At 42.4% G+C, this 26,938-nt stretch overlaps 1 protein-coding gene across 1 annotated transcript in view; it reads right to left on the bottom strand.

The window, feature by feature from the left end:
• The window catches only part of HORMAD1 (HORMA domain containing 1), an 863,212-nt gene that overhangs the window by 773,470 nt on the left and 62,804 nt on the right, over positions 1 to 26,938 (bottom strand). The window contains exons 3-4 of the mRNA XM_085638767.1: positions 13,246 to 13,390; positions 10,462 to 10,525 (exon numbers count right to left, since the gene is read on the bottom strand). Of these exons, the coding sequence (XP_085494893.1) occupies positions 10,462 to 10,525; positions 13,246 to 13,390 (209 nt within the window). The remainder of the gene's footprint in view (positions 1 to 10,461; positions 10,526 to 13,245; positions 13,391 to 26,938) is intronic.

The raw sequence follows: 26,938 nt of genomic DNA, 5'->3' as shown, positions 1-26,938 counted from the left end.
ACTTACTTGGAGCTCTTGGAGGTTGTAATTACTAGTGGTGTCGCCTCTCGCTGCAGGAACATCCCTACTGACAGATGGCTTTTCTCTATCCACCACTCCAGGGCTCATTCCCAAGAGGGATTTGTAAAGTCGGACCGAAAGAGTATATTTTCGTCTGATGGCATTTACCAGAGTGAGAAGCAGCCACTGGTGTTCCTGTGTAGGAAAGGCTTTTAAGCAAACCGTGTCTAACTGGGCTCCTATGAAGACAATCCTTTGTGATGGATTCTGATTGGACGTTCTCGCTGCTGTCACAGGTGTCTTGATCAGCCAGTCGTCCAGATATGGAAGAGTTGACGTTGCTGTTGTCTGAGAAATACTGCGACAGGAGCCAGGCACTTTGTAAAAATCCTGGGCGCAGATCTGAGGCCAAAGGGGAATACTCTGAATTCTCTGAATTGGTAGTGGCGTCCGGCTACCACAAATCTCATATATTTCTGTGTTTTGGGTTAATAGGAATATGGAAATAGGCATCCTGGAGATCTAGTGTTGTCATGAAGTCTTGCTGGTTTAGGAGCTCCAGTACCTCCTGCAATGTTATCATCTGAAATGACTGCTTTTTCAAATACAGATTGAGGTTCCGGAGGTCCAAATTTGGTCGCCACTGCCTTAACTTCCTTCTGATAAAAAAGAAACGGGAGTAGAAACCTGTGCCCTTGCTGGGCAATTAAACCTTCTCTATTGCTACTTTTTGAAGCATGTGTTGATCACTTGTTGAAGAGCTTTGAGATGCCTGTGGGGAAAGGCTTGAGGAGGGGTTGCAGGTGGTTTTCGGATAAATTCTAGTGTGTCTCCAAATTGTACCAGGTGTTGAGCCTACTGGCCTGTAGTAATAGTTTGCTATTGGTGGCGGTAGTAGGAAATGTTGCCTCCCAGGTGGTAGGGATGGGTTTGCGAATGAGATGAATGTGGGGAAAGAATAGTTGGAGCCGGAGCCTGTGCTATATCATTGTTGGCGGCTAGAATCTTTACAGCCTGTGGTGTCTTTCCTCGATTTGTTCTGACATAGGATGTATGAGGTGGTTGTCTCTGCTGGAATTGAGGTCGGTAAGATTGGAACCCCGAAGAATAGGCAGGGTATCAGTATTTTTGATAGCCTCCTCTGTAAGACGGCAGTCCTCTTACTTTTGATCCTCGAAAAGAAGTTTTCTTGAACTGCAACATCCCTAATGACTTAGCGGTATCTGTACCTCGATGGTTTTAAGGCCTCCTCCACATGGCTGCCAAAAAGAGCTTCCCCATCATACGGAAGGTCCAACATCTTATTTTGAACCTCTGGACGGAATGGGGTGGCTTTGAGCCATCCCTGCCTTTGCAAAACCGCTGCTCCAGCTAGCTGCCTGAATCCTGTAACAGCAACATCCATGGCCAAATCTATTATTTCATTGAATGCTATCGCCCCTTCATGCAAGCTCTTTTTTGCTTCTTCTTTACCCTCTTCCGGCAGTTGGTCAATATATAAAGCAATGTTTGACCACATTTGGCGAGCATAGCACCTTAAGATCGCCAAGGAGTTTGCTGCCTTCACTGTCAGTGCTGACATAGCCGAGAATCTTTTACCAATGGAATCGAAAGGTCTGCCCTCTTTATTCGGAGGTGAAGAAAGAGGTGCCTCAGGATTTTTTGCACAGCCTGCATGACCACAGAGTCCAGTTTTGCGTGGCCTGTGAGGCACGCTGGGGCATCATCCGTGGTCTATATTTTTTTTAACAAGACGTGAAAGCACCGCCGGTACCTAGGCTGGGTTTTTCATGATCCTAATATCTTCATCCCAGATATAATCAATTGTGGGAATAGCTATGACAGACTTACAAAATGGCTCTTTAAAATCGTATAAGAAACAGTCAGCTTGCTTGGCAGACATTGGTAGAGCAGATCTTTTCGCTGCACGCTACAATAAATCGTGAAATCCCCCAATATCCTCTGGTGGGGAATCAACCGGACTAGGTGTAGGTGAGGCAGGCAAGGACATTCTGTAATCGTCCCATTCCGAGGCCGTATCTTGAAGTTCTCCCTCTTCATCTGAAGAGACCGGTTCCTGGAGAGGAACACATTGAGGAGTATTTGGTACAGAAAGTAATGTAGGAATATTCACGCGTACTGGTGATGCCACCTGAGGAGGTGGAGTTCTAGTAGCTAGTTCTCTATGTGGGAAGCACTGCCGGTAATCTTGTAACATGAACTGCAGATCTGATAGTAATGCAGAGTGCATTGTGACTATATCTTCCTGATACTGCTGGTGTTGTTGCTCAGATTGAACAAAATATGCCTGAATGTAGTACTGTTGATCATCATCCTCGTCATCGACTGGCTGACACTTAATGTGCAATTCGGACGGGCAATATGCATCCCCGAAAAAAACCTCCCTCTTCTTCAGACTCTCCCTCCTCCAGAAGATGAGTGGGCAAAAGAGATGTAATTTTATCACGGGGAGAGGTATGTTCTGGCGTAATCTCTGTTGCCAGTGTCTTTGCCGGTGAAAGGACCTTCGATGACACAATTTTCATCGACGACGATGTCTTCTCTTCCGCTACCTTCAACTTCGTCGTCGATGGCGACGCCGTCGGCGAAGATGACCTGGTCATTGGCTGTGGCTTTGTCGACGACAATGACTTCGTCGCCGACAAAGATTTTGCCGACGGCGTCGTCGACCGCTGTAACCTTGTCAACTTCTCCGTCTGCACTTTTTCCGATGCCGATGATGCCGTAGTCAACTTTAATTTCAAAGGCAACGACGAGTGCTTTGTTGACGAGAGCTCCGCCTCCTTAGATGACGATGTGAGAGGAATGGTTGAGGAGACTGGACCTTGCGTTGATGATGATAAAGATGTCGTCGAAGAAGAGAGGGCCATAGAACAAGTTGTCGATGTGCCTGAAGTGCCGCCTCTGGTCATCGGCAGTGCTGAAACACTTCTCTACACTGACAGAGAGCTCGCTGACGGCTTGTCAGAAGCAGGCTTTCTGAATAATAATTTGAGCTCTGTAGGTGGTGTTTTTGGCTTAGAAACTGTCTTGGATGGCTGTTCTATTTTGTGAGAACCTTTTTTGCGCTCAGAGGAAAATTCATGAAGGGACATTTTCTGAAAGGCTCTTTATCTGATTGTGAAGATTCTCTCACCCTCTTTGAAGAAATTTTAGACAATTTTACAGAAGCAGACTGCTCATTCTCAGAGTCTGATACAGGGTCAGACAGGGTTTTCAATTTCTGGAACCAGATAAGAAGACTTCCTTCCCGGTCTATGAGGGTTTTGTTAGAAAAAGTGCGACATAGCTTGCAGTCTGACACCTTTTGAGATTGATACAGACAATAAATGCAGTCTTTATGAGGGTCCTCTATATACAATCTCTTCTTCAAACAAGTGGCACACTACCTGAAGAGAGCTTTCTTAGCCTTATCAGCCATAACCCATTCAGATTTGGTAAACACCAGTAGATATACAGGATGGATGAAATATCGGTCTATGAATATACAATCAAATGAAAGTACTTTCCTGAGGAAAGAAGTCCAGAAATGTTCTTCAGATGAGAAAACGGAGCAGAGCTCAGAGGAGACTCCCTAGCACAACGTGCGGTAGAAAATCTGAGGTACTGAGCTTCTCTCTGGAGTGTTCTAGAGGGTGAGTCATGCTGATTGGTTAAAGCAAAACTTTGGTTCCTTTTCTTAATAAGGACTATGATAGATTAATAAACTGAGAGGCCTAGGCCTTTCCTAGTCTATACCTATCAGTGTACTATTATTAGCATTAAACAGAATGCGAGACTGGATCAATGATAATAAGATATTAACCCCTTTACAGGCAAGATTTCGCTCCAACGTGAGCACAATAGACCAGGTCTTTCGGTTTGTTTTGATTTATTGGTGTGTCGTTGTATTGGCTGGTGGCACCATTTACGCAGCCTTTATGGACTTAAAATCCGCCTTTGATCACGTTTCGGGGAGTAAACGTTAGAGCGTATGCAAAGATTTCGGCATGCCGGCAGAAATGTTATTTGCTGTACAGCAATTATATACGTGAAATTTTGCCCAAGTACGCTGGAGCACCCAGGGCAACAAAACTGGTCTATTTCCAGTATTGAAAGGAGTGCGTCAAGGGTGCGTTCTGGCACCGACCCTATTTTCACTGTTTATGAATGGTGTTGTAGATTATTTTTCTGCATTCTCAACTGATGCACCATCCCTTGCAGGTGTCAAAATCCCTATACTTATGTTTGCAGATGACACCCTGAATATTTCTAAAACCCAGAGTGGTCTGCAGAGGGCCTTACTAAGATTTGAAGAGTTCTGTAAAGATCGAGGGTTGGTGATCAATGCAGATAAAACTAAGTTTATGGTCCTGCATAAGCATAGAGTAATTAAGGGTAGGGTGCTTCTTAATGGAGAACTGCTGGAGCAGACTGTTGTTTTTAATTATCTGGGGATCACGCTGGGGAATAGACTTAATTGGAATGATCAGACAAACACTCTGGCCTTAAAGCATAGTCAATTAGCTGGTGCTTTGCTGAAGGAATTTAAGACCTCCCATATTCAACCTATGCATCCCCTACTTAAGATATAGAACACCAAAGTATTAGCCGCTGTCCCCTATGGTGCGGAATTATAGGGTTTTAGTGATATAAAGCCACTAGTCTTAGCACTGAACAAATTCGGGAGAAGTGTTATTGGACTGCCACAGAGCACACCTTCAAAACCAGTCTTCCACGACCTGGGTTGTGGTAGACTGGAAGAGGTTGCTAAGTTTTGCCTTATAGCGTACTGGCGGAGACTATGGACAACCCCTGAGCTGTCTCAATATGCAGCTGCTTTCAAAGATGTACGGATCTTAGATACCTCATGTAAGATCAAGTGGCTGCAAACTTTGAAACCTACATTGGTCAGTATGGGTATGGGACACCTGTGGGATGAGCCAGAGACCCATCAATTTCCCCCCAAAAGAGAGATGCAAATACTATACTGGTCTATGGTAATAAATAATAACATTTCTACCTCAGAGTCCACATAATTGATGGGCAAATATTTAGAGTTTAAGCCCAGCTCACAATATGAGCAGTATTGGGATGTTATCACCAAACCCAGGGATAGAGGTTTATATTTTCAATTCCGGGTAGGCACACTACCCCTAAATGTATTCACAGTGGCACTGGGATAATGATAGTCTGTGCAAGATGTGTCTGGAGTATAATGAAAATTATTCACACATTCTATTTGTCTGTCAGGCATATCAGGCTCCACGCAACAAATGGTTGCGTCCACTATGTAAAAACTTAGGCGTGAGGAGCAGTGCCATGGCGATGAGAATATTGCAGACTGACACTGGTGCCTAGTGTGCAGTAGCTGTTGCTAAATGTTTAAGTTGGGCATGGTCAATCCGGAAAAGAAAAATGGCAGAAACTGGTTTGAACACCCCAGCTTACCTAAATCAGAGTTCGTAAATAAAAGAAATCAAAAAAAAAAAGAAATCAAAAAAAAAAAAATGAGGTATCAATGGTTACGTGGGTATTGCACCTGAAAAGTGGTCGCTACTATGAAACTAGGTGGCATTCCTGGTTATTACTGCAGCAACATCTTCCCTATTTGCAATAAATATTATAGCCTTTCTTTAGTGTATCTGTTGGACTTGGCCCTTCTGGCAGGTTCACCCCTGAACTTTTTTTTGCTTTTTACTGGTGACTTGGTGTGGTGATTTTTTGGTTTCTGCGCACTTTCCCTGTGTCCCAGGGTAAAGTGCGTGCGCGCTGTGAGTGCATGTGGTGAGATAGGCCTGCCCTCCCATAGGAATGCATGGGGAATGTATGTGTCCCTAGTAGTTCCTGATGCGTGGGGTGTGCAGGCCAGAGTTTGGTATGTGCGGACTCGTGGGAGTGAATGCTGCGCGATGATGTGTGCGGCGTGCATGTACCTAGTGTGGAAGTGCCACTTCTAGAAGTGGGCACTTCTGTGTGCAGTGTGTCTGTCGCATGATTGGCTGGTCATGTCATGTGACGGGCTAGGGATTCCCCAAGAGTCAGGATGAGTCACCCAGTGGTGAATGGGGAGATCAGCAGCTAGATGGGTGGGAGGAGTACACCTGGGTCCTGAATAGGACAGGGTTTTCCACACACAATGCTGGCCCCGCCCCCTGCGGTGCGACTGACGACCCTAGCCCGGCCAATGAATAGAGTGAGGGGCTGAGCACATCAAGGGTGCTCCCCAACCAGCTGCGACTGGTTTTCCCCCTCACCCTGAACCCAGAACAAAGGGGTTTGCTGTATAAAAATGGGGCTGTGTCCCCACAGAAACTGTTCTCTGCCAGGATCTTACCTGAGGGGGGCTGCTGCTGCTGCTGGACCAGAGGACCGCCACCTGGACTACCTCCCTGCCTGGAGGCCCAGTGAGCTGGCTCTGGGTCCAGCCTTGCCCCCCACCCCTGCCCTGCTGCATGCAGGGAAGAACATTGCTGGACTTTGGTACTTTCCTGCTCCCCAAAGCACCTGGGAGCGCTTTAATTTGCCAAAGCGCTGGGAGTGTTTTATTTGTCCCTCAAGCGCCTGGAAGCGCTTGTAATTGCCTTTTAGCGCTCAGAGCGCTTTATTTCTCAAAGCCGGTGCCCACCCGGCGTTTGCCCCGTCTGTACAGATTCTGAAGTCCCCTGGCAGGTGCCCACCCTGCCAGGGACATTGCCGTGGTCATTGGCGGGTGCCCACCCCGCTTGTTTGTCTTAATTTCACGGCGGGTGCCCACCCCGCCGTATATTTCATATCGCGAGGGAGCCTACCCCTCTTATTGCCGAGAGAAGTCACCGCCGCGGCCGGGCTCGAAGGAAGTCAGGCAGGCCGGGGGCGGGACTCCGGGACAACAGGAAGTAGGAGGGCGGGAGCCTACCCCGCCTCCCTTCGTGGACTCGCGACGGTTTGTTTGGCCCCCGGAGCAGGCAGGAGCAGACTCTGCGCCCGGTGCCCTCGCCCGAGAAGCGAAGGGTCCCTGAGGTCCTGGCTGCCCGAGCGGGGCTCTGAGGAGGAAGAGGAGAGCCCCGCCGCCTTCAGAGACGCTAGCGCCGCCTCCGCCAGGATCCCGGTGAGTGAGGGCAGTGGTGCTTGAGCCTGTGAGGCTCCGACGGGACAGTGTTGATGGGCCCAGAGCGCGAGTGCGCTCCAACATAAAAGGGGGCATTAGTTTGGCAGGAAAGAGCGGCCCCGGAAGGCAGCGGGCCGCTCCAACGTTGCCCCACAGTTGGTCCAGAGCCCCCGAGGCTCCAACAAAGGCGCAGGGTCCTAGAGCCGTGAAGGCTCCAACGAAGGGGCACATTATTATTTAGAGCCCGCGAGGCTCTAGGGGGCATGTGTTTAGAGCCTAGAGAGGCTCCCAGGGCAGCAGATTGACTTCAAGGGGCACAGTGGTGCCCACGCTCCCTGTTCACAGTTGCCCAGCACTTAGTGGGCAACTGCTACGTTTAGGTTGTGACCCCCTGAGTTTGGGACTGCGCCTCCTGCGCAGTCTTGCCCCTGACTTTGCGGAACACCGGGCGTCCTAGCCCCTACCAGGCCAGTTGGCCCAGGGACTGCCACAGGTGGTGGCTCATGTGAAGTGTTGCGCTGTTGTTCCTTCCTGCACCTCTGAATGTGTTTATGCGTCATGTGCTTTGTTTTACACCGCTGAATGTATTTTATGCATCATGTGTTTATGTGCGTTTACCCCTACAGGTATTGTGATACTTAGGTGGTTGCTTTTCTCCTAGTACAGGTGGTGCTAGTGAGGTCCTGATTCCCTGCGCAGTATTTTTCCTAAGGTGGTTAGGGTTGCGTAGGTGGTACTTACCTGATACCAGTAGTCACTGGTTGTGTGCTACATTTGCTATTTTGTACTACAGTATTATTCCTATGTTCCAAAAGTGCTAATTCCCGACAGTGGTCCATGTGGCCCTGTCCCCTGTACATATAATCCCTTGTAAATTCTGCCCGTGCCTGTTGGCACATTGTAGAGTGTGTGTTTTTATCTAATGTGTTGTGTATAATACAAAGGTTATTTTTATAGAATACCTTGTGTGGAGTTTCCTTTGTGGTGGGCCTTGGGTGTTGTTGCTGGGTGCGCGCGCAAACGCTTTACACATCGCCTCAGGGATAAGCCTGACTGCTCGTGCCAAGCTACCAAGGGGGTGAGCAGGGGTTATCTTTGGCGTGTAACTTCCTTGCCCTGACTAGAGTGGTGGTTTCTGCCTGACTTTGGCGCAAGCCTTAGCCAACCAGAAATCCCATTTCTAACAGTATCTACCACTAGTACTTCACAAAGTTATGAGCACCAAAAAAAGTACTTCCTTTGTTTCAACGCCAATTGTATTATAGACTCATTTATGTCCCTTTTAACATAATTATGAACTTCAGATCAATCTGTTTTATTAATCACAAATTTGAATATGTGGATTTTAATGTATGGATTTGTTTTTAACATGATTGATATCTTTTTTATAAGTGCACATTGTATATAGATTGTAGCATTTTATGGAAGGTTAATTGCTCCTCTTACTGTAACATTGTCTTTTATGATCTCAATTGATCGAAAAATAAAGATTGACTGACTATTATTACTATTACTACTACTATTTATAGTATCGATGACGAGGAATGATTCATGCATGTGAATCTATGAAAGTTCCAATACTGGAGTAAACTGGCTATCCATCCAGTATCAAAATCTGCCTGGGTATCATACGAAGTTTAAACCTCTTTTCGTTGGCTCGTTTGTTGAAAAGGTCATCGATCCAGTGACCCTACTTCTCACTTGCAAATCCGTCCTGTTTTATATGCGTCTTTGTTCAAGCTCCTACCATTCTCTTCATTCTGGGCTTCAGTCTCTCACCTCTGGAAATTATGGGTGAAATCCTGGAGTATGAAGACCTTGCTATTGAGGATACATGTGAATACAGATTTGTGGACAGCTACAGTATCTTACTGATTGGAAGGGGTATGGGCCAGGGGACCGAACATGGGAACCCGCTTCTTTCGTCCAGATCTCTTGATTGGTTTGTGCTGCTTACCTCCACCTGCCTTGGAAAACTGAGGGGGTCTTAACAGCAAGGGTAAGGCCTGGTCTGGGATGGGCTTTTGGGGTGCCATGTTTAAAGCAGTTGTTGCAGACAGATAGCATATGGCATCTTTAATGCACGGCCCAACTCAAGTTGGTGGCTAACCTCTCCAGGTCAATTGGGAGATTGGCCAATGGACTCACAAATTGACAAGAGGTTCCTTGGAAAGACTGGTGAGCAAAATAAAAACAGGCCATTTTTGTTTCCTCTTCATGTGTCAATGTTCTTTTGGTGGTCTATTTCTGCATCATCTAATTCACACCTATTGCTTCTCTGTGTCTTCCGTTTGTTGTTTTCCTTGCAGTCTCTCAATTCTGTTCATAACATCTCACTTGAAATTCCCCCCTTTCATTCTGAAGCTGCTATTCTTCAGAAATAACCACTACTACTCTGGCTTCTAAACTCTACCCAACTGGCCAGCCTCAATTTATTCTATACTGACTCCTGAATTTCTCCTGCACCATTTTTCATACCTAGAATGCAGAGCCGACTTTAAATTGCCATCTTAAAATCACTATTTCCTCATATTTATGCTACCTACATGACTTGAATTTGCTACCAAAGGCAAAAGCCCTATCATTACACGTTCACCTAATTCTACAAATAACAGTACCCCAACATGCATATTGCAGGAGAGTAGAACTCGTGAAAACGACAACCATGTCAAATCCACATGAACTTAGCATAATCATACTTTTACCCTTTGCTTTGTATATTCAGAATTTTGACATGAGAGCATGGCATCATCTCTGATAAAACCAGGCACGCCTCTGTATTGGTCTCAGCAGCTATAAAGTTAGTACGCTTCTTTTAAGTAGTAGCAGGATCCCCATCTTGCATAGGGAAGTCAAACTATATTACTCTGACGGTTTTATGGTGTTAGTCACAAGAACCATCTCTTTTTCCCAAGACATAATAGAGGACTGCCTGAATGACTACTTGCTCGTTTGGGGTGAATAAGCACAATAAAGGATCAAACATTGAACGAGTATTTTTAAAGAGCATAGCAATATCAAACAGTTCTCATTCCTCCATCATATCTCACCCTGCAGATCAGTCTTCTACGATTCATTTACTCAAGACACCAAGATCTAATACATGAAGCATTGGGCACAACAATCAACAAATCAGAGGGCTGAATACTCAAATAATTGGTAAATGCATCAAAATTCTACATCCCAAAATTCAAAGTCAGCAGTGTATTTATTGCAGTGCCTGTGCAATCTGATACTTTGGCATAAATATTACTAACCAACATCTACACATTTTACATATATGCACTCTGCCTGTGCCATATTAAAAATGTACTATTATTGTCCTTGAAAAATATTACTATATTTTGTCCAATTTAAAGGGTAGTACGTACCATTTAACAAGCTGAGTGGAACCAGGAGAGTTTTTGTCTTCTCTCAAAATTTTAATGCAAAGGCCTAAATCAAAAACAAAATCACTTTTCTGTAAATTATCATAGGTAAATATTACAACTGTTATAGGCAGAAGCACCTCCGGCATTTAGTGACCAATGCTGCACTTTAAACAGAAGGCTGGAAATCAAGTCAAAATTAAGGGAGATTTATAAGGCACTAAACGTCATGTGTATACAGGTGATAAAAGCAAGACAGTAAACAATTCTCTAATACATGCTGCCACTATGAGAATTTTCTAATGACCCCCAACATAAGAGTTATCTGGGTCTCCAAAGCTAAAATTATTTTTTTTTCTGTTAAAAAATATCAACAGGCAGAATTTACCCGTACCCCTAAAAACAGTGGGCAAACACAACATGGTTTAATAGTCATTCTTTATGTTATTTCAAAATATTAGATAGACTTTGGGGCCTATGAAGGCCATAACAAGCTCTGGTGTGTTGAACAATACTTGAAAACTTTCCAAATGATCAGATAAGGCATTAGTGTCCTACCATTTCAATGTCAGCACTTGGATCAATTAAATAAAGTAAACGTAAACGGCCTATAGTCTACTGAGATAGCTTACCAGTGCAGACAAGTATGACCTAATTTCAAATTTAGGCTGTGGACTTCCCACCCCTAATGTCATTGGATTTTTACCTCAGCCAAGGCAGAGTTGAAAAATATCAATATTAACATTGTATTGTGGATTGTATTAACAGGTGGTCTGTGTTTCTTACCTAAAGTGGCTGCATGGAAATGTTTATTTGAGGAAAGCTGTTTTGGAGTGAAAAACCAAATTAAGAAAATTAAAACAGGTTTTATTTATGGGCTCATACTAAGGGCACATTTAGTTCCTCATTTAAAGGATGGCTGAAACAAGACTCATGCCATTAAGAGTGGAAGCCCTGTTCCGCCATCCCCTGGGTATCCGAACCTCAATTGGGGTGTGTGGTCTTCTGAGTTTTTGTTCCAGTAGAGGCAGATGACTCTGCTCCTGGAAACCAATTTGACACAGGACCATACTCTTCAAAGTTGGAAGGCTAGTCCTATTTAGGGAGAGCCTTCTGATGTAGATGTTTCTGTTTGTGACTGTGGTGATTCACACAGGGGTAACAAGCAGAAAATATCAACATTTGGTAGATGGGGCACTGCCATTCTGGAGGAGGTTGGTCCTCTGCCTCTCTTAATAGATTGGGTGACGTTTGAAAAACTCACAATGAGGCCCTAACATCATGACTTCATATGGGTAGGATGAGTGGGAGGTATTTAAAGAACCAAATTAGATAAGCTTTGATTTTTATGTGCCTTTTTCCCTGATAAAATTCCGTAGGTTTGGAATGCCAAAACATGTCAGGAAAAATCACTGGGGATGCAATAATTATCACAAAGCTCCCCTGGTGGAGGACACCTGGCATATTTAGAGATCCCTGCCAGGCAAGTGGGGATATCTCAACCAACCATGACAGTAGATTAGGAGTTGAAAACTGTCGGCTAGTCATTCCCCTTTTTTAGGAATATAAGCTAGGGATCATGGTCCTGCTTCAATATCTGGAAACGTACCATGCCTCAATGATGAAGACATAATGTTTATCACAGCACCAAAGTGTTTCAAAATATAGGAGCAGGCGGTCATTCTGAATTGCATCTACTAATTAAAACACCCAGCTTCTCTGTTTAAAGTAATCCTGTTTAGAGCGAACAGGGATTCGCAACTACTCTGGGGGTGGTTGATGCCAGCTTTGAAAGCTAGTTGTTACCTACATGAGCAGCCTCATCCTCTGTGACTGGAGCATTAAGATATCCATCTACGACTGTAAATCTTGCATACTTTTGAAAATTTAACTTCTTTCTCTCAGGTCAACAATATCGTTTTAGGCAGTAAAATCCCTAAGAAAAGTTATCGCCTCAAATGTAAGTGTTATAAGCATTGACAAAGTAAAAAAATTAACTCAGGTGTGCCTATCAGGTACAGAATGTTAAAATTAGCAGTAGCTAACTGCTCTCTCTGGGAAACTGTCCTCTAGACTCATGAGTGAATGAGAAGTTCTAGACCTCACTGATGTTAAGTGCCCCGATGTCAAATGCCTTAAAAAATAATACTTCGAAACTCAATGCAGCAGGAGTAGTAAAGTTAGTGATGAAAAAACAGAGGGTCCTGAGTAGATTCAAACCTGGAAATATCAGGGATAATGAGGAGGGTGAGTGCAAGCTCCTCCCCAATGTTCTATCATTTATTTAATGCTTTTTCTCACAAGAAATATACAGTAAAAAGTAATTTGGAGTTCCTGCATGTTTGCAAAGGTATGATGATAGATAAACATAATTATTAATATCACAACTGGCTGTTTCTGCTTCTTCTTGTAATAGGTAGGTAGGGATTTGTGGTGGAAGGTGTTCAGATAATTTACTTCTAAAATTCTTTAAAGTTTATCAGACAAAAACGACTAAAAATTATAACTGGTTAATTTGGAAGTTAATACATTTTTGGTATAGCTGACACCATTACAATTTGTACAGTCTCAATAATTATTTAAGGAATAGAAATGAATCACCATATAACCTTCCTACCGACATGACACTTCATGTTTCCAGTTCATTCAAACAATGCTCATTCAACCATAAATGACAGGAGACTTATTAATAGTAAATTTATCAAAACATAAATGAGATAATCTAAAGCTTGAAATAAGACACAAGTCAATGACATTCAACAAAAGTAAGAAAGAATTTCATGTTACCGTCTAAATATCTACTGCCGTAGGCACATTCAGGAAAGAGTCCTCGGAGATATGTTATGCAGGATACGGAAACAGCTAAGAGTCTCTTGACTAAAACTAAGGATTGCTGATGTGTAGATACCTTGTTTGGAAATGTGACTGCACTCTGAAAAAGAAGAAAGAAAAAAGGAATACATTATTTGCAGCATTAGTGTTCAGATTTTAATTTCAAATCATGGACACTGGAGAAAGCAAAAATGTTACTCTTAAAAATAAGGGAAATTACTTACTCAAAATACCAGTCCTCCATTCTTTTAAGTTACAATACATTTGCACACTGAGGAATATCAGTAGTCTCATACAACAACAATTACAGAAATACCCAAGAATGCATTTTGCAGAATTTCTTTCTAAGGAGATGTTTAGATTTTACTGGAAATGACCCAACTTCCCAGTCATAGAATGCATTTGTGAAGTGAAGAGAAATTACCAATCTTTACTACATTAGTTGAAAAGATGATCCAAAATTGTATTTATTTTTTCCTTTTTTTGTCAAACATTTTCTTTTCATTTAAGAAAATACAAAAGGAATTAGAATCCAATACCTGACTCTATACATGGGAGTATAGGGATGATTGTTTCGATACCGTTGCAAAAGACTGCAAGCTTTTTCAGGGCATGTATTTAGCGCTAGTTTGTGTTAGAGTAATTTGATTTTGAGCCTCATTCAGTCCAAAAAGTAACTACTGATAAAATCCGTCCTGGAGTCCTTTGAGTTGTCCTTGGATGATGACTTTTTATTCTATTAAAGCAGTGCAAATATCTGCATTAGGATCAGGGTAACTCAAAGCAGATAGAATGAGATGATAAAGAACAGTAGATGTCATGTGTTTCAATAAATGTTTCCATACGTGTGTAAGCAGCTTAACATATGGTGAGTCGTGGAAGGTGAACAATTTACATAATGGGACAGGGAAGTGGTCAGAGACGTTCATTGTGCAGGGTAGCAGTTTACACTGTAAGGGGCTTCCAGACATGCCGCACTAGAAAGCTGGAGGCAGCAGTTATACAAGTTCTGCTATTGTAGTGCTGATATCCCTTGTGTGGCCCTTGCATCTCTCACACACACCCAGAGCCTGAACTCCTGAAACCAATCAGAAATCATGAAAGGCAAATAAAGTGGCACAGCCACAGAAGGACAGTATCTGTGTGGCTTTCACAGTATCAGATAAGACCTTCATGTTTCCCACAACAGTTCTATTTTTTTCTATCTTAAAAGCTTAGGAAATTAGACCTTTTGGTGATTTTCTTTCAATTCCTACCTCATTCTTTTTTCCTGCTATAAGAGAGTTCCAGTGATTCTTTCTCATCTCTACTTAGAACCCATATCCTGCCCTATCACATTTTGACCCATCCACTTCAGAGTGCGAGTTTGTTTCCAGCCACCAGAACCGGGAAGTCTGCAATGATGGGACTATATCAGATTTTCTTTTTAGATTTTGGAGGAAAGCTGAATAATGGTTTGTAATTGAAGGAGGATAGCTAGGGCAAAGTGAATTTCATACCGATATCCCCTAAGAGCATTTGGTTAAGGGTAACGTACTCCATAAATTCATCAGTAAATTTTCAACCAAGTTTAAATGGATGGCAAATGATTGGAAGTGAGGTGTTAGCAGAAGTAACTATAATATGTTAAGGTATTCAAATCATGGTGCTTGAGGTAATCAGAAATATTCTGCAGTGTAATGAGTGATTACAGATGGAAGCAATGCTGCTACTTTGTTTGAGACCCCCATTTTCATGCAAGATGCAATACCCTTCATGGACCAATGAAGCCACAATCAGTTGATGGTCGGCAGAAAGTCAAGGTTTTGAAAATGCACAGCTGCAAATCTTACTGAAATTAATGATGTCAGCATGGTGGGATTAGCAGATCTGAGACTGTTTAATATATAAAGAAGACAGAATGTTGGCAAATTATTTAAAAGCATGATTGGGCATTTTATGTGGATGGTATTTTTAAACATTGCAAACTTAATAATAGTATGATGTGAGCACATTTGTGGCATTGAGAATCGCAGATATTGGTGTTGGGAAGTTGAGCTAAATAGACACACATGTAGATTTTGTATTGAGAGGGAGAGTTCCACTATAATTGAGGTGAGTGTCATGCTGGAGTTAACTGGAAATGTATAAGCAAAATCATAGAAGATTCCTAAAGAGTAACCTTGATAGACCAGATCAGGGAGTTCAAGACAACGGAGATTAAGAGTTTAACTCTCTATAACACAAAAAATGTTTTATAGTTATTAAAGCAGTAAGAGGGACCTTTTAAGAAGCAGCTTACATTTTCCGATATAAGGTTCTAGTGTATCAGGAAGTCAGTGGCTAATGTCCCTCAGAACAGTAGGACTTTACATTTACATAAAACCTGCTGGCAGAAATAATTAAATAGAAGAACTCATAAAAGTTATAATGAGAAGTGTCCTTAGTCATGCACGTTAGACAAATGGCAGCAAATTCATGGCCAGAGCATACTGCAGAATACTTCTTGTAGTAGAGTTAGTAACAGTGAAGCTTACTTAACTGCAACACGAGTTCATATCAAAGTTATCGTCATTAAATTATTAAATACTGACTAGTGCTGCACGTTCATGGAATCTCAGAACACGTAAAAACGGAGATGAAAAAAACAGCAAATAACATAAAATACTAATGGAAAGACAACACATGAGTAAGTGCTGCCAGATTACTGCACACTATCTCTCTATCATCTATAACACTGAGTCCCATAATGTGATAATCGCACCCCAATAGACATCATGCGCAAAATCCAAACACTTCCCACATAGGCACAAGGCAAAGGCAACACATTTGCAACCACATACCCACATTGTGTAGCGAACTATGTCTGTTTATCTAATGCTCCACAAAGGTGTAGTAAGCACTATACAGATTCTACAACAGAATACACTATCTCATGGCATTCTTTATACAATTTTACATACTCAGATTGAATGCTGCCTCAAAACACCTCTTGCCACTATATTCCTAAAACCCTGCAAGAAAAATTGCACTTAAACCTATCAATTGTTTTCCTCTGGTTTCTTGTTTGTCGCACAATCCTCTCCTCTCTCCTATCCCCTGCTTGCCTTCTCTCTCTCTAGCCTACTTCAAGATACCCACATATAATTTCATGAGCCACAACTTTTCTTTCTTTGAAACCATATCCCTACATATTAAGAACACTTGGGGGCCAAATACGATGTTGGGTGGCACAGTCGCGGAAATGGGACCGACCGACCTCCAGTCTGCGGTCCCTACCGCCTGATTACAATGCTACTGAACAGTACTCCCATTCCTCTTTGGGAGCTCGTGTTACGGCCGTATCATAAGCTCCCATAGAGGAATGAGAGTGAGTTCATCCCTGCACCCCGTGGCTGGCACCTCAAGGTGCCTGCCACAAGTTGCAGCGATCAACAAGGTGCCCCCTCGGCTCCCAACCGGAAGCCAAAAACAGAATGGGCCCTACTAGGGGCACTCAAACATGATTTCCAACAGGCTTTCCAAGTCGGAAAGGCCAGAATGGAAACCCTGCATTCTAATCCAGAAGGCGGAAATGCCTTCCATTTAGATTACAGGCCGGTCTCCGACTGGCAGACGGGCTCATGGAGCCTGTCGGGAGCCATCTGAAATGACCGGCCGGTTTCAATTCCGACCGGCTGCATCATTATCAACCAGTCGGAATTGAAACCGACAATGCCGCTCCTAAAGCCTCCGACCTAAGGTCGGAGGCTTTACGAGCGACATTGTAATAGGCCCCTCAAGCTCCTCTATCATATCTATTGATGACACCAACCAATTGCAAGAACTCACACATCCCCTCCACCTCATGCAACCTACCACAAATCACTGGAGGAAATACATGGAATGGGTCCTTTAGAGCGCAAGACTAATAGAATAATCAACATTATCAAATAATCACCAGATTAATGATTAACATTAAGAAGAATGCTATTATCCCCAAAATTAGATCTTGAACCTGGGCCCGTCACCCCTACCCCATAGTACATCCATAATGCCACACCACATGCGACATAGACCTGTCGAGACTGTCTCTGTAACCAGACAGTGCGTCACCAACAACTGGTAGCAAAGGAACCTAGATGGATGTACAGTAATAGGCTGTAGGACGCAACAACAAAAACGCAGACCAGGAGGGAGGGAGGTGGGAGGGCAAGGGGTTGTTATAGGTAAGGTAATAGTTTAAATTGCATTTCAAACTGTAACTGCTCCAGGCAATAAGTCCGTATTTTATAAGCACGCATTATTGGTCGCACATATGAACAGCCTTTATTTTGATGTATCATGATTCGCACTTAACTGTATTACCCTACAAGAGGGAATATATTCGACTAAGAGGTCTCAACAAAAACAAAAATGAAAATGTCATAACGTACCTAGTAATAACACTGTAATCTTAATTTGGTGCTCAATAAAGTTTGTTTAAAAAAAAGAAGAATGCTAATATCCACAAGTGGTTCAATGCCACGTCGGGGTAGTAAGAACTACACTAATGAAATTACAAAACATGTTGTTAAATGATGCGACTAAGCTCCTAAAGGCCAAGGTTACAGGCTCTAAACTAAGATTAACATGGGACTGCTATTATAATGTTACTGCAGGACTCTCAGCTCAATGACTTGAAGCTATGAAAGACCCAACACTAGAGAAGAAGGGCACAATACTGAGGCAGATTTTGAAGACTCAGGAGTTGATTAGCTCTCCTTTTATAAAATACCACATTTGGCATCAGGTCTCTGTGTTCTCTCACCAATAGTTACAGAAAGAGCAGACCCAAACAAAATTGATTGTCAACGGACAGGATGTGTACAAACCACGACGGTCAGCATCTTAAAATTGCTTGAGGCATTGTAAAAAGAGACAAACTGTCAGTATTAGAGAAATTACATTAATTTTTTTTAAAGTTAAATATAATTTCATGTTGGAGAAAATATATAAAAATAAAACATTAATTATAAAATATATTAACAGCCTCTTTATAATTAAAAAATGAATGCAATTTTTTTATATAATTAAAATTACTATAAATGTATTCTATATATCAATTTTATTATTCATAATCAAACTTTTTTTTTACTTAATGGGAATTTATGTTTTAATTTAAACTTCAGGAAAGTAATTTTATTTAATTAAATATTTTTTAATTAAATTAATTTTTAATTTACAATTACGCTGTTAATGCAGGAGCATTTTACTTTTGTTCTGTATTTAAAATGAAATATATAAAATGAATTTACACTGATATATAGAGTACAGGCGGATGTAACATGGCGACCGCGAGGTAAACGGTCGCTGACCGCTGGGAGAGGAAGGTGCTTGTAATGGGCTCTGGCCTCCCCCTCGCCCCCCCCCCGTTCCACCCATCTCTGTCTAAAATTGAGTTTTTTAACTGAAGCTAATGCAAAATTGAACAGAACCTGTTGGAGAATGAGTGAAAATGAAATACCGGAGTGCGCACACCCCGATCGGCGGCGTTCAGGCCAGGAGTTCAACGGTCCTGGATTCGACACCGGGAGAGAGAGAGAATGTCTGCGTGGCTGCGAGCACCAGGGCTGCTACGGTGCGTCAGAGCCGCACGTATGCTGAGGGGCAGCGCTGGCGGTGTCAGAACCAGTCGGAGTGCGGCGTGTGTGGAGCGGAGGAACGTCCCGCAGCGAGTGTATTGCAGAGGGGAGCCCCTGTGCAATGGAGAGGGTCAGCGTGTTCTAAATAAACTCACACAGCACTCACCTCAGAAGTGGTTGCCCCTTATGGAGAAGGTTAATGTAACTGCAGCTAAGGTTGGTGAGAATGTCAGTGTAATTCCAGACAAAATATCAAGATACGCCCTTTGGGCAAGAACCTTTGGCACTTTGGGAAGCCGTAACGGGATAAGTGACGACTTTACTCTTTCTGCTAAAAGAGCCCCGGGAGACATTACTGCCAGTACTATCCCCCCAAGAGTGGTAAGGGCAAACAAACCATGAAAACTGCAAGGGAAGAGCCCAAGGGGGAGAGGAAAGAAAATCTCCCCTACACAAATGAAAGTCACTCCGTCTCTAAAAACGTATTATAAAGTCTTAACACACGGGGTGGCCTCCGGAGAAAAAGGAGACACTGGGAACAGAAGTATAGGGGAGCTGCCAATTTTACCCATTGAAGTTGAGACTGTTAATACAAGTGGAGCTAACCCCAGTATGCTTGAAAGCAGCATTAGTGAAGGGGGCAAAGGGGGAGTGAAACAGGGAGCAAAAATGGCGCAGAAGAGATTTTTTTCAGGTCACGACACAAAACATGTTCAGTGCTTTGTCCACTCATGAGGTGGTAGACCGACCTGAGATGGGACCCGAGATGGGACCAGAACAAGAGAACCCATCAACCCCGTTAAGTTGTCTCTCACAAGCTGAGCCTTTAGTAACAACTCGACCCAACCCAGAAAACTTAGATGCTCCACTGGCATCCATCCTTATGGGCCTGCGGGAGGAACTTAAAATGAGATTTGAAACATCAGAGGCAAATCAAGCCGATATTCAGGCCTCTTGCTCAGTGCTTGCGCAAAAATTAGATGATATGGTCGCTCGGACAGGGCAATTGGAGGTGGAAGTCAGCTCAATGCTAAACGATACAACTAAAAACTCTAGAAAGTAGAGGTTCTGGTTAAAGAAAATGCAAACGTCAGAGATGACATGGAGCGAATAGAAAATCCTTCCTGTAGGAATAATCAGCGGATTATAAATATACCTGAAGAGGAGGAAGGGTCAAACATAAAGGCTTTCGTGATAAAATTGTTAATGGATACGGCTTTAAAGGACAGATTGGACATCAACCTTGACTAGGAGATCCAGCGGGTCTATAGGGATCCATTCAAGAGAAACCTGCAGCGGCAAAAGCCAAGAAAAAGTTTGGTAAATTTTCTATCGTACTCTGTCAAAGAGATTATTCTGCTTGCTGCCTAAATAGTCTATGTGCTAAGGCTCAACTAAAATTTCCAGCCACGCTCCGTGTTATGTGGAACAATCAAATGCGTAACATACGGTCCAAAGATGAGGCAGACAGTCTGATAGATGGCATAAAAAAAGGGAGCAGTGGGAAAAAACAAAAAAATCAGTCCTTATTTCACACATTATTAGGTTCCTCTTTTAGAAATATGAAGCAGAGATCCCCGGGTACAAGTCTGTTGGATTACCTAAAAGTAGATGGCCGGGAAGGATAATAATTTACAAATCACAACGTGGAATGTAAACGGTATAAGAACAAAAAGCAGACAGGGCCTGGTAATGAGGTATTTGGAAGAATCACTAGCCCACATAAGTATTATTCTAGAGACCCATCTAACTGCGATAAGAGAGCAGGGAGCTCTATAGGAAGCAAAACTGGATAGAGAGCTATGTCACCTCCGATCAATCGGAAAATTCAAAGGGAGTGGCGATAATAATAAGGAAAGGGTCAGGAGTTGAGATGACCGCTTCTAAAACTGATAGTTCGGGCAGATGGGTTATGGCCACTCTTAGAGGTACAGGCTTTGAAATTGTTTGCGTCGGGTTCTACGGCCCCAACGTAGACGACCCTCAGTATATAGTAGATCTGCAACTTATGGTAGCTGGGGCAGTAGCATCGATAATAATAGGGGGGGGGACTTTAATACGTTATTAGACCCAGTATTGGACAGGTCCAACAGTAGGAGTGGCGCCCAAAACCAAGGGACTAAAACAAGACAAGCTCTTAAGCATGTGCTATCTGAATTGGGCTTGGTTGACTCCTGGAGGTACCTAAAGCAAGGTGAAAGAGCATATACCTTCCACAGTAAAAAATATCGCCACTTTTCACGACTGGACTACTTGTTAGTAGACAGGGAGTTGGCAGGGAGCCTTAAAGAAATATGTATACTCCCAGGACATATCTCCGACCATGCTATGGTTAGTATCCTACTGAGGGGTGTAAAAAAGAGGAATAATCTGAGATGGGCATTAAAAAGGTCCATACTATCAGATTTAGATGCGACTGCTCGCTTGAAGGAAACGTCTCTAGAGTTTTTTCAGATTAATACCCAATCAGCCCCAATAGGAGTTATTTGGGACACCTTTAAAGCCTATCTCAGGGGGGTACTACAAAGTTTGGTCTCCTTTAAGAATAAGGCGGAAAGGGCGGACTTAAAAAAATTGGAAGAGGAGATTGGGATATCATATAGAAGAGCGCAGCAGTGAACATACAATATACAGCAGGGGAGGAGATCCTGAAAAACCTTGAGGAAGTTAGGATTAATTATGAAATCAAACTAGACCTAAAATGTAGGGAAAGGTGGGCCACTGGGCACCTGCAGCATTTTGAGTACGGAGAAAAAGCCGGAGAACTTTTAGCTTGGAAGTCCAAGGCTGAGAGAACGAGAAATCACATCGGGGAGTTGATAATTAATCAGGAGGGAACTATCACAAAAAAAGAAGAAGAAATACAGGAGAACTTGGTCTCCCTCTTCTCTGAGTTCTATACCGACTCAGTGCGGCCAGATGAAGAGGTATTGACATACTGGTTAAAAAATGTAGGCCTCCCAGCCTTAACAACTGAGGGTAGGAATAAACTTGATGCTCCCATTACAGAAGGTGAAATCAGAGAGCAGCTCAAACATATGAAAAACGGCAAAGCTGCGGGGCCCGACTCTATACCAATTGAAGTCTACAAATTATTAGCAGATGAGATAGTGCCAGAAATGGAAGTTCTTTTTAATTCAGTTTACAGAGAGGAAGGGTTGACCCAGAGGTCCTGGAGAGAGGTTATAATTACATTGATTTTAAAACCAGCCAAAGACCCGAGGAGGACTGACTCAGATCGCCCGATTTCACTACTGACTACAGAACGAAAAATCTACACGGGTATCTTGGCGGGCCGATTGGCCGAGGTAGCCCCTCAACTAATCTATATGGATCAGAAAGGCTTCGTTCCAAAGTGACAAATACAGGATCTTACATTGTCTTTGATTGGGACAATAGATTTAGCCGTTGCTCGATCAATTCTGTTGGCGGTAACCACCATAGATGCCGCCAAGGCATTTGACCGTGTTAGTTAGGGGTTTTTATGGGCTGTTCTAGATACCATGGGTTTTAGTCGAGACTTCATAAGGACAATGTAAAAGCTGTATGAACATCCCACGGCCAACAGTCTTATAAATGGTACTTTGACAAGGAGCTTTGAGATCCAGAGGGACAAGGCAGGGTTGCCCCGTCTCCACTCCTTTTCGATTTATATATAGAACCTCTGGCATACTTGGTGAGAGCTGATGATCAAATTACCCCCATACATCAACTTCCGTCACATAGTAAACTTGCACTATATGTGGACGATCTAATAATATACACTTCTGACCCAGCCCAAATATTAATTAGAATGGAACAACTGACAAATTAATATGGGACCCTTTCAGGTTATTCAATAAACTTATCAAAGACAGAAGTGATGTGCTGGAATATGGAGGACTGGGGCAGTAGAAGATGCAAAGAGAGGAGATATTTGGGGATAGTTATTACAGATAAAATTGAAGAGATCCCTTCTTGCAATTTGAAACGAGTCATGAAGGAGGTGGAAAAGCAACTAACTAGGTGGAAGAAATTACCTCTGTCCATTTAGGGGAGAGTGAATCTGATTAAGATGTCTGTTCTACCAAAGTTAACATATCTTTGTAATGGTATACCTCTGTGGAGAAAATGGAGAGTATAAGAACAAAAAAATAACTCCCTTTTCCCTTAATAATTAACTTAGCATACTAAATGTAAGTGGAGAATACTATCTTACGGACCAGTACTGCAAGGGAAAACGTATTGTTCTATGAGCCCCTCGGCGCAAATTCGAGGAGGACCACACTTTCTAGATAGAACACAAAGCCTTAAAAACTCAAGAAAATTGCATAAACAAGTGAACATAATATAATTCTATATTCATTATGATTCATAAAAAGCCATTCATATTTTTTAAAAAAAAGAATATCTTCATATATTTTATTGTATATCAGACGAGTCTGTTGGATGGACAAATTGTGTATCACAGATAAAAGCCAAAATCACAGTTCCAATTAATCAATCCTCAATATAAAACAATTTTTGAAGATACAGGTGTTAAAATCTTAAACAGAAACGAAAAGAAAAAGAACAAAGAGAGAAAACAGACTCTTGCACAAGGATAATAGTACAAGTCATCAGATCTACAGTATTATAACAAACATAAATACAGATCATTTATCATGTTACACATCAAAACAGTAAGATAAAACTTATTAAAAACAATTGTACAGAAACAGCGGGCTCCGGCAGTACTGGCTGACTCAAGAGTGTTGAAGCGGCGTTTTGGTGAAACAAACAACATTCATCACCTTCTTCAGGACAAATTTTAAAACTTTCACTAAGATGCTGAAACAATCTATGTTCACAGAATCCACAAAATAATGAACTTGTGTTCCAATTAGTAGAACGTAGGTAAGTGTAGAGACTTTCCAAGGTGCATTAGGAACCTTATTTCAACAACAGAATTCTGATATATTTGAGCAATTGTCTGTGAATTATATAATGATGGTCATCTGTTGGACTAATCGAATACCCAAAACCAGGTAAAAATCAAGGTCAGGCAAGGTCCATTGTCACTGATACCTATCAACGAAAGATGTCTGGAGTATCCAGATCACTTTCCCAAGCCGCAATAGAAAATATACACTTTTAAAACATCCCAGACACCATGCGGTGCCTGTCACATGGTGCAGGGATACATAGGTGGGCACCATAGGTGCCCCTCAGGCCCCATAGCGAAGGGCCAGGGGGAAAGGTGGCCTGCTATGGGCCCCCTAAGTCACTTTCTGCCTGCCTTTTCATGGCGGTCGAACAGCCATGAAAGGGCAGGCAGAAAGGGACATTGCAATCCCTATGGCGGTGCCTGCGAAGGCATCGCCCCAACTGTAGGAATTACTGACCCTCCGACAGTCGGACAGGCTCCTTGAGCCTGTCGTATAGCATCGGACTGTCCCTCCCCCTGATGCCTCCGACTGCATGCATTGTAATGCGTCTGTTGGAACGCAGCAGCAGATGGCGGTCAGCCCGCATCCGATGAGGCATTGGATGCGGTCCGACCACCATCAGAAGGATCCCCGTAGTGTTTAAGATAAAACAAGTGCTTTACAAATATACACTTTTGTATTAAGTAATCAGTCTGTATCTAGTCCAAACATTTCTTAGTTTCCATTAAAAAAACATGGTAGAGAACTCCGCTGATTTGGCTTATGAATTTCTTTATTGACATTTCCAACACTACAGTGGCTAGTCAGGTCGATATGCCTCAGCATTCAAATACTGCATACTTCCAGTATAAAAGAAGTGTTACCATGACCATCCTCAGCCAATTAATGAGCAACGAGTACAGTACAGTTGAAGGATTTCATCCTTGAGCTCAACAACATCAACATATTACCATAGCGGCTACAATACGAACTGGGTAGTGTCGCGCCAGCCCGTCACCGTACATGCAAAGCAATAAAAAGAAAAAAAAGAAGAGAAAAGAAAAACCGCAAAGATTAACATGTAAACCATGACTCAAAACCGGGCATGTTTCTTCGGTTCTTGTTGCAGTTCACACTCATAACTCAGCAAACAAGGTGGTACCAAACAAAGAATCAGAGAAACACTACAAGGGGAATACACCTGCCTATATACTAGGATACATATACGCCCAGAATAGGATCAGACTGATATAGGACAACACCGGGGCTGACACACTGACAAATTCAAAATATAAATACTTTAATTACGAAATTCTATTATAATTGTTCAGATAATTCATCAGTTAATGTCAGAGTTCACATGATAACTGAATAGATATAAGATGCAAAATGCACTGGGTCTATCCTTGATTATGTTTGACCACATCTAGCCAACAACAGGGTTATACCCAATTGACCCTATATATACCTGGGTATGGAACAATTATATGCAAACAAAACGTGGTATAAAGGAATAGATATGGAGATTACTTTTGTATAGAGCACACTTAGTTACTCTATCTCTAGTTTATTAATCTAGAAGGATTTTATCAAAACATTTTAACATTTCTGCATCAAGAATGACATAGGATCAAGAAGGGAACAACAACTCAAAAAATACAGATATACACATAAATTGTACATACGCAAATTCCTAACATACAAAAGAAAACAAGCAACTTATACATACAAGTTAACCCCTAGAAAAGCACAAATAATTTCTACTAGTGTCCTCCAAATAATTTTAGGACGGACCACTGAGAGATAGTCCAGAAAGTACGCTGCGACTCAATCAGTTAGTGTCGGACCTTCTCAGCGTACTTGACAGTGAGTTTCCAAACTTTGCTTAATTTCTGTGACTCCTCCTTCAAAAAAGGGTCTACGCAATCGCGTTTCGGTCTTACACTTTCCTCGGCCTCCTCAGGACAGGGTTAATGCAATAACTGTACACACAGTTAGGGCGGTGGACGTCCGGACGCTTGTGTAATGGGGTCATCCGGGTCCCCGGAGACCCATTAAATGACGGGCCTTCCTCGGAAGCAGAGTCCCTCCTTGTAAAGCTACGTGTAGAAAACTTCCGTTTAATCTTTTAGTCTGGTCCACAACTGTAGGGAAAAATCCAACTGGTTATCAGGGTCCAGCACCAATGCTCGAAACTCCCAAAGACGCCGGTCAGCGTGTCCTGAGGAGGCCGAGGAAAGTGTAAGGCCGAAACGCGATTGCATAGACCCTTTTTTGAAGGAGGAGTCACAGAAATTAAGCAAAGTTTGGAAACTCACTGTCAAGTACACTGAGAAGGTCTGACACTAACTGATTGAGTCGCAGCGTACTTTCTGGACTATCTCCCAGTGGTCCGTCCTAAAATTATTTGGAGGACACTAGTAGAAATTATTTGTGCTTTTCTAGGGGTTAACTTGTATGTATAAGTTGCTTGTTTTCTTTTGTATGTTAGGAATTTGCGTATGTACAATTTATGTGTATATCTGTATTTTTTGAGTTGTTGTTCCCTTCTTGATCCTATGTCATTCTTGATGCAGAAATGTTAAAATGTTTTGATAAAATCCTTCTAGATTAATAAACTAGAGATAGAGTAACTAAGTGTGCTCTATACAAAAGCAATCTCCATATCTATTCCTTTATGTTTGACCACATAACAAGTATTTATGTATATGATATATGAGGGTTTGCAATTAATTTGCCTAATGTATATGCTGATGGAATATTCCTTCTGTATCTTATTTTTACTAGGTCTATGTGTGTGTCCCACACTATTTGAATACTTATTGCCCTGATGAAGATGTAGCCCCTCCTGGGCTTGACACCGAAACACGCGTTGGCGCTTATTTCCTCGTGCATTTGGACCCTGCCTCCACCCATGACCGGGAGGATACACAAGATTTTACAACCCTACCCCTTTTGGCTGCTGATCATTTCTGATTGTCTTTTTAGCTATTTTGTATGACCATTATGGATTGTAGTTTATGAATGAATGAGTTTAAGTGTGAATGGATGTTTGTATGACTGATTATGTTGATCGTCTTGTGTGGGACCTATATGCATTTTGCATCTTATATCTATTCAGTTATCATGTGAACTCTGACATTAACTGATGAATTATCTGAACAATTATAATAAATTTTG

Source organism: Triturus cristatus, chromosome 12 (assembly GCF_964204655.1).
Source record: "Triturus cristatus chromosome 12, aTriCri1.1, whole genome shotgun sequence".
Lineage (NCBI taxonomy): Eukaryota > Metazoa > Chordata > Amphibia > Caudata > Salamandridae > Triturus > Triturus cristatus.
This window is presented reverse-complemented; position numbering and strand designations above follow the sequence as displayed.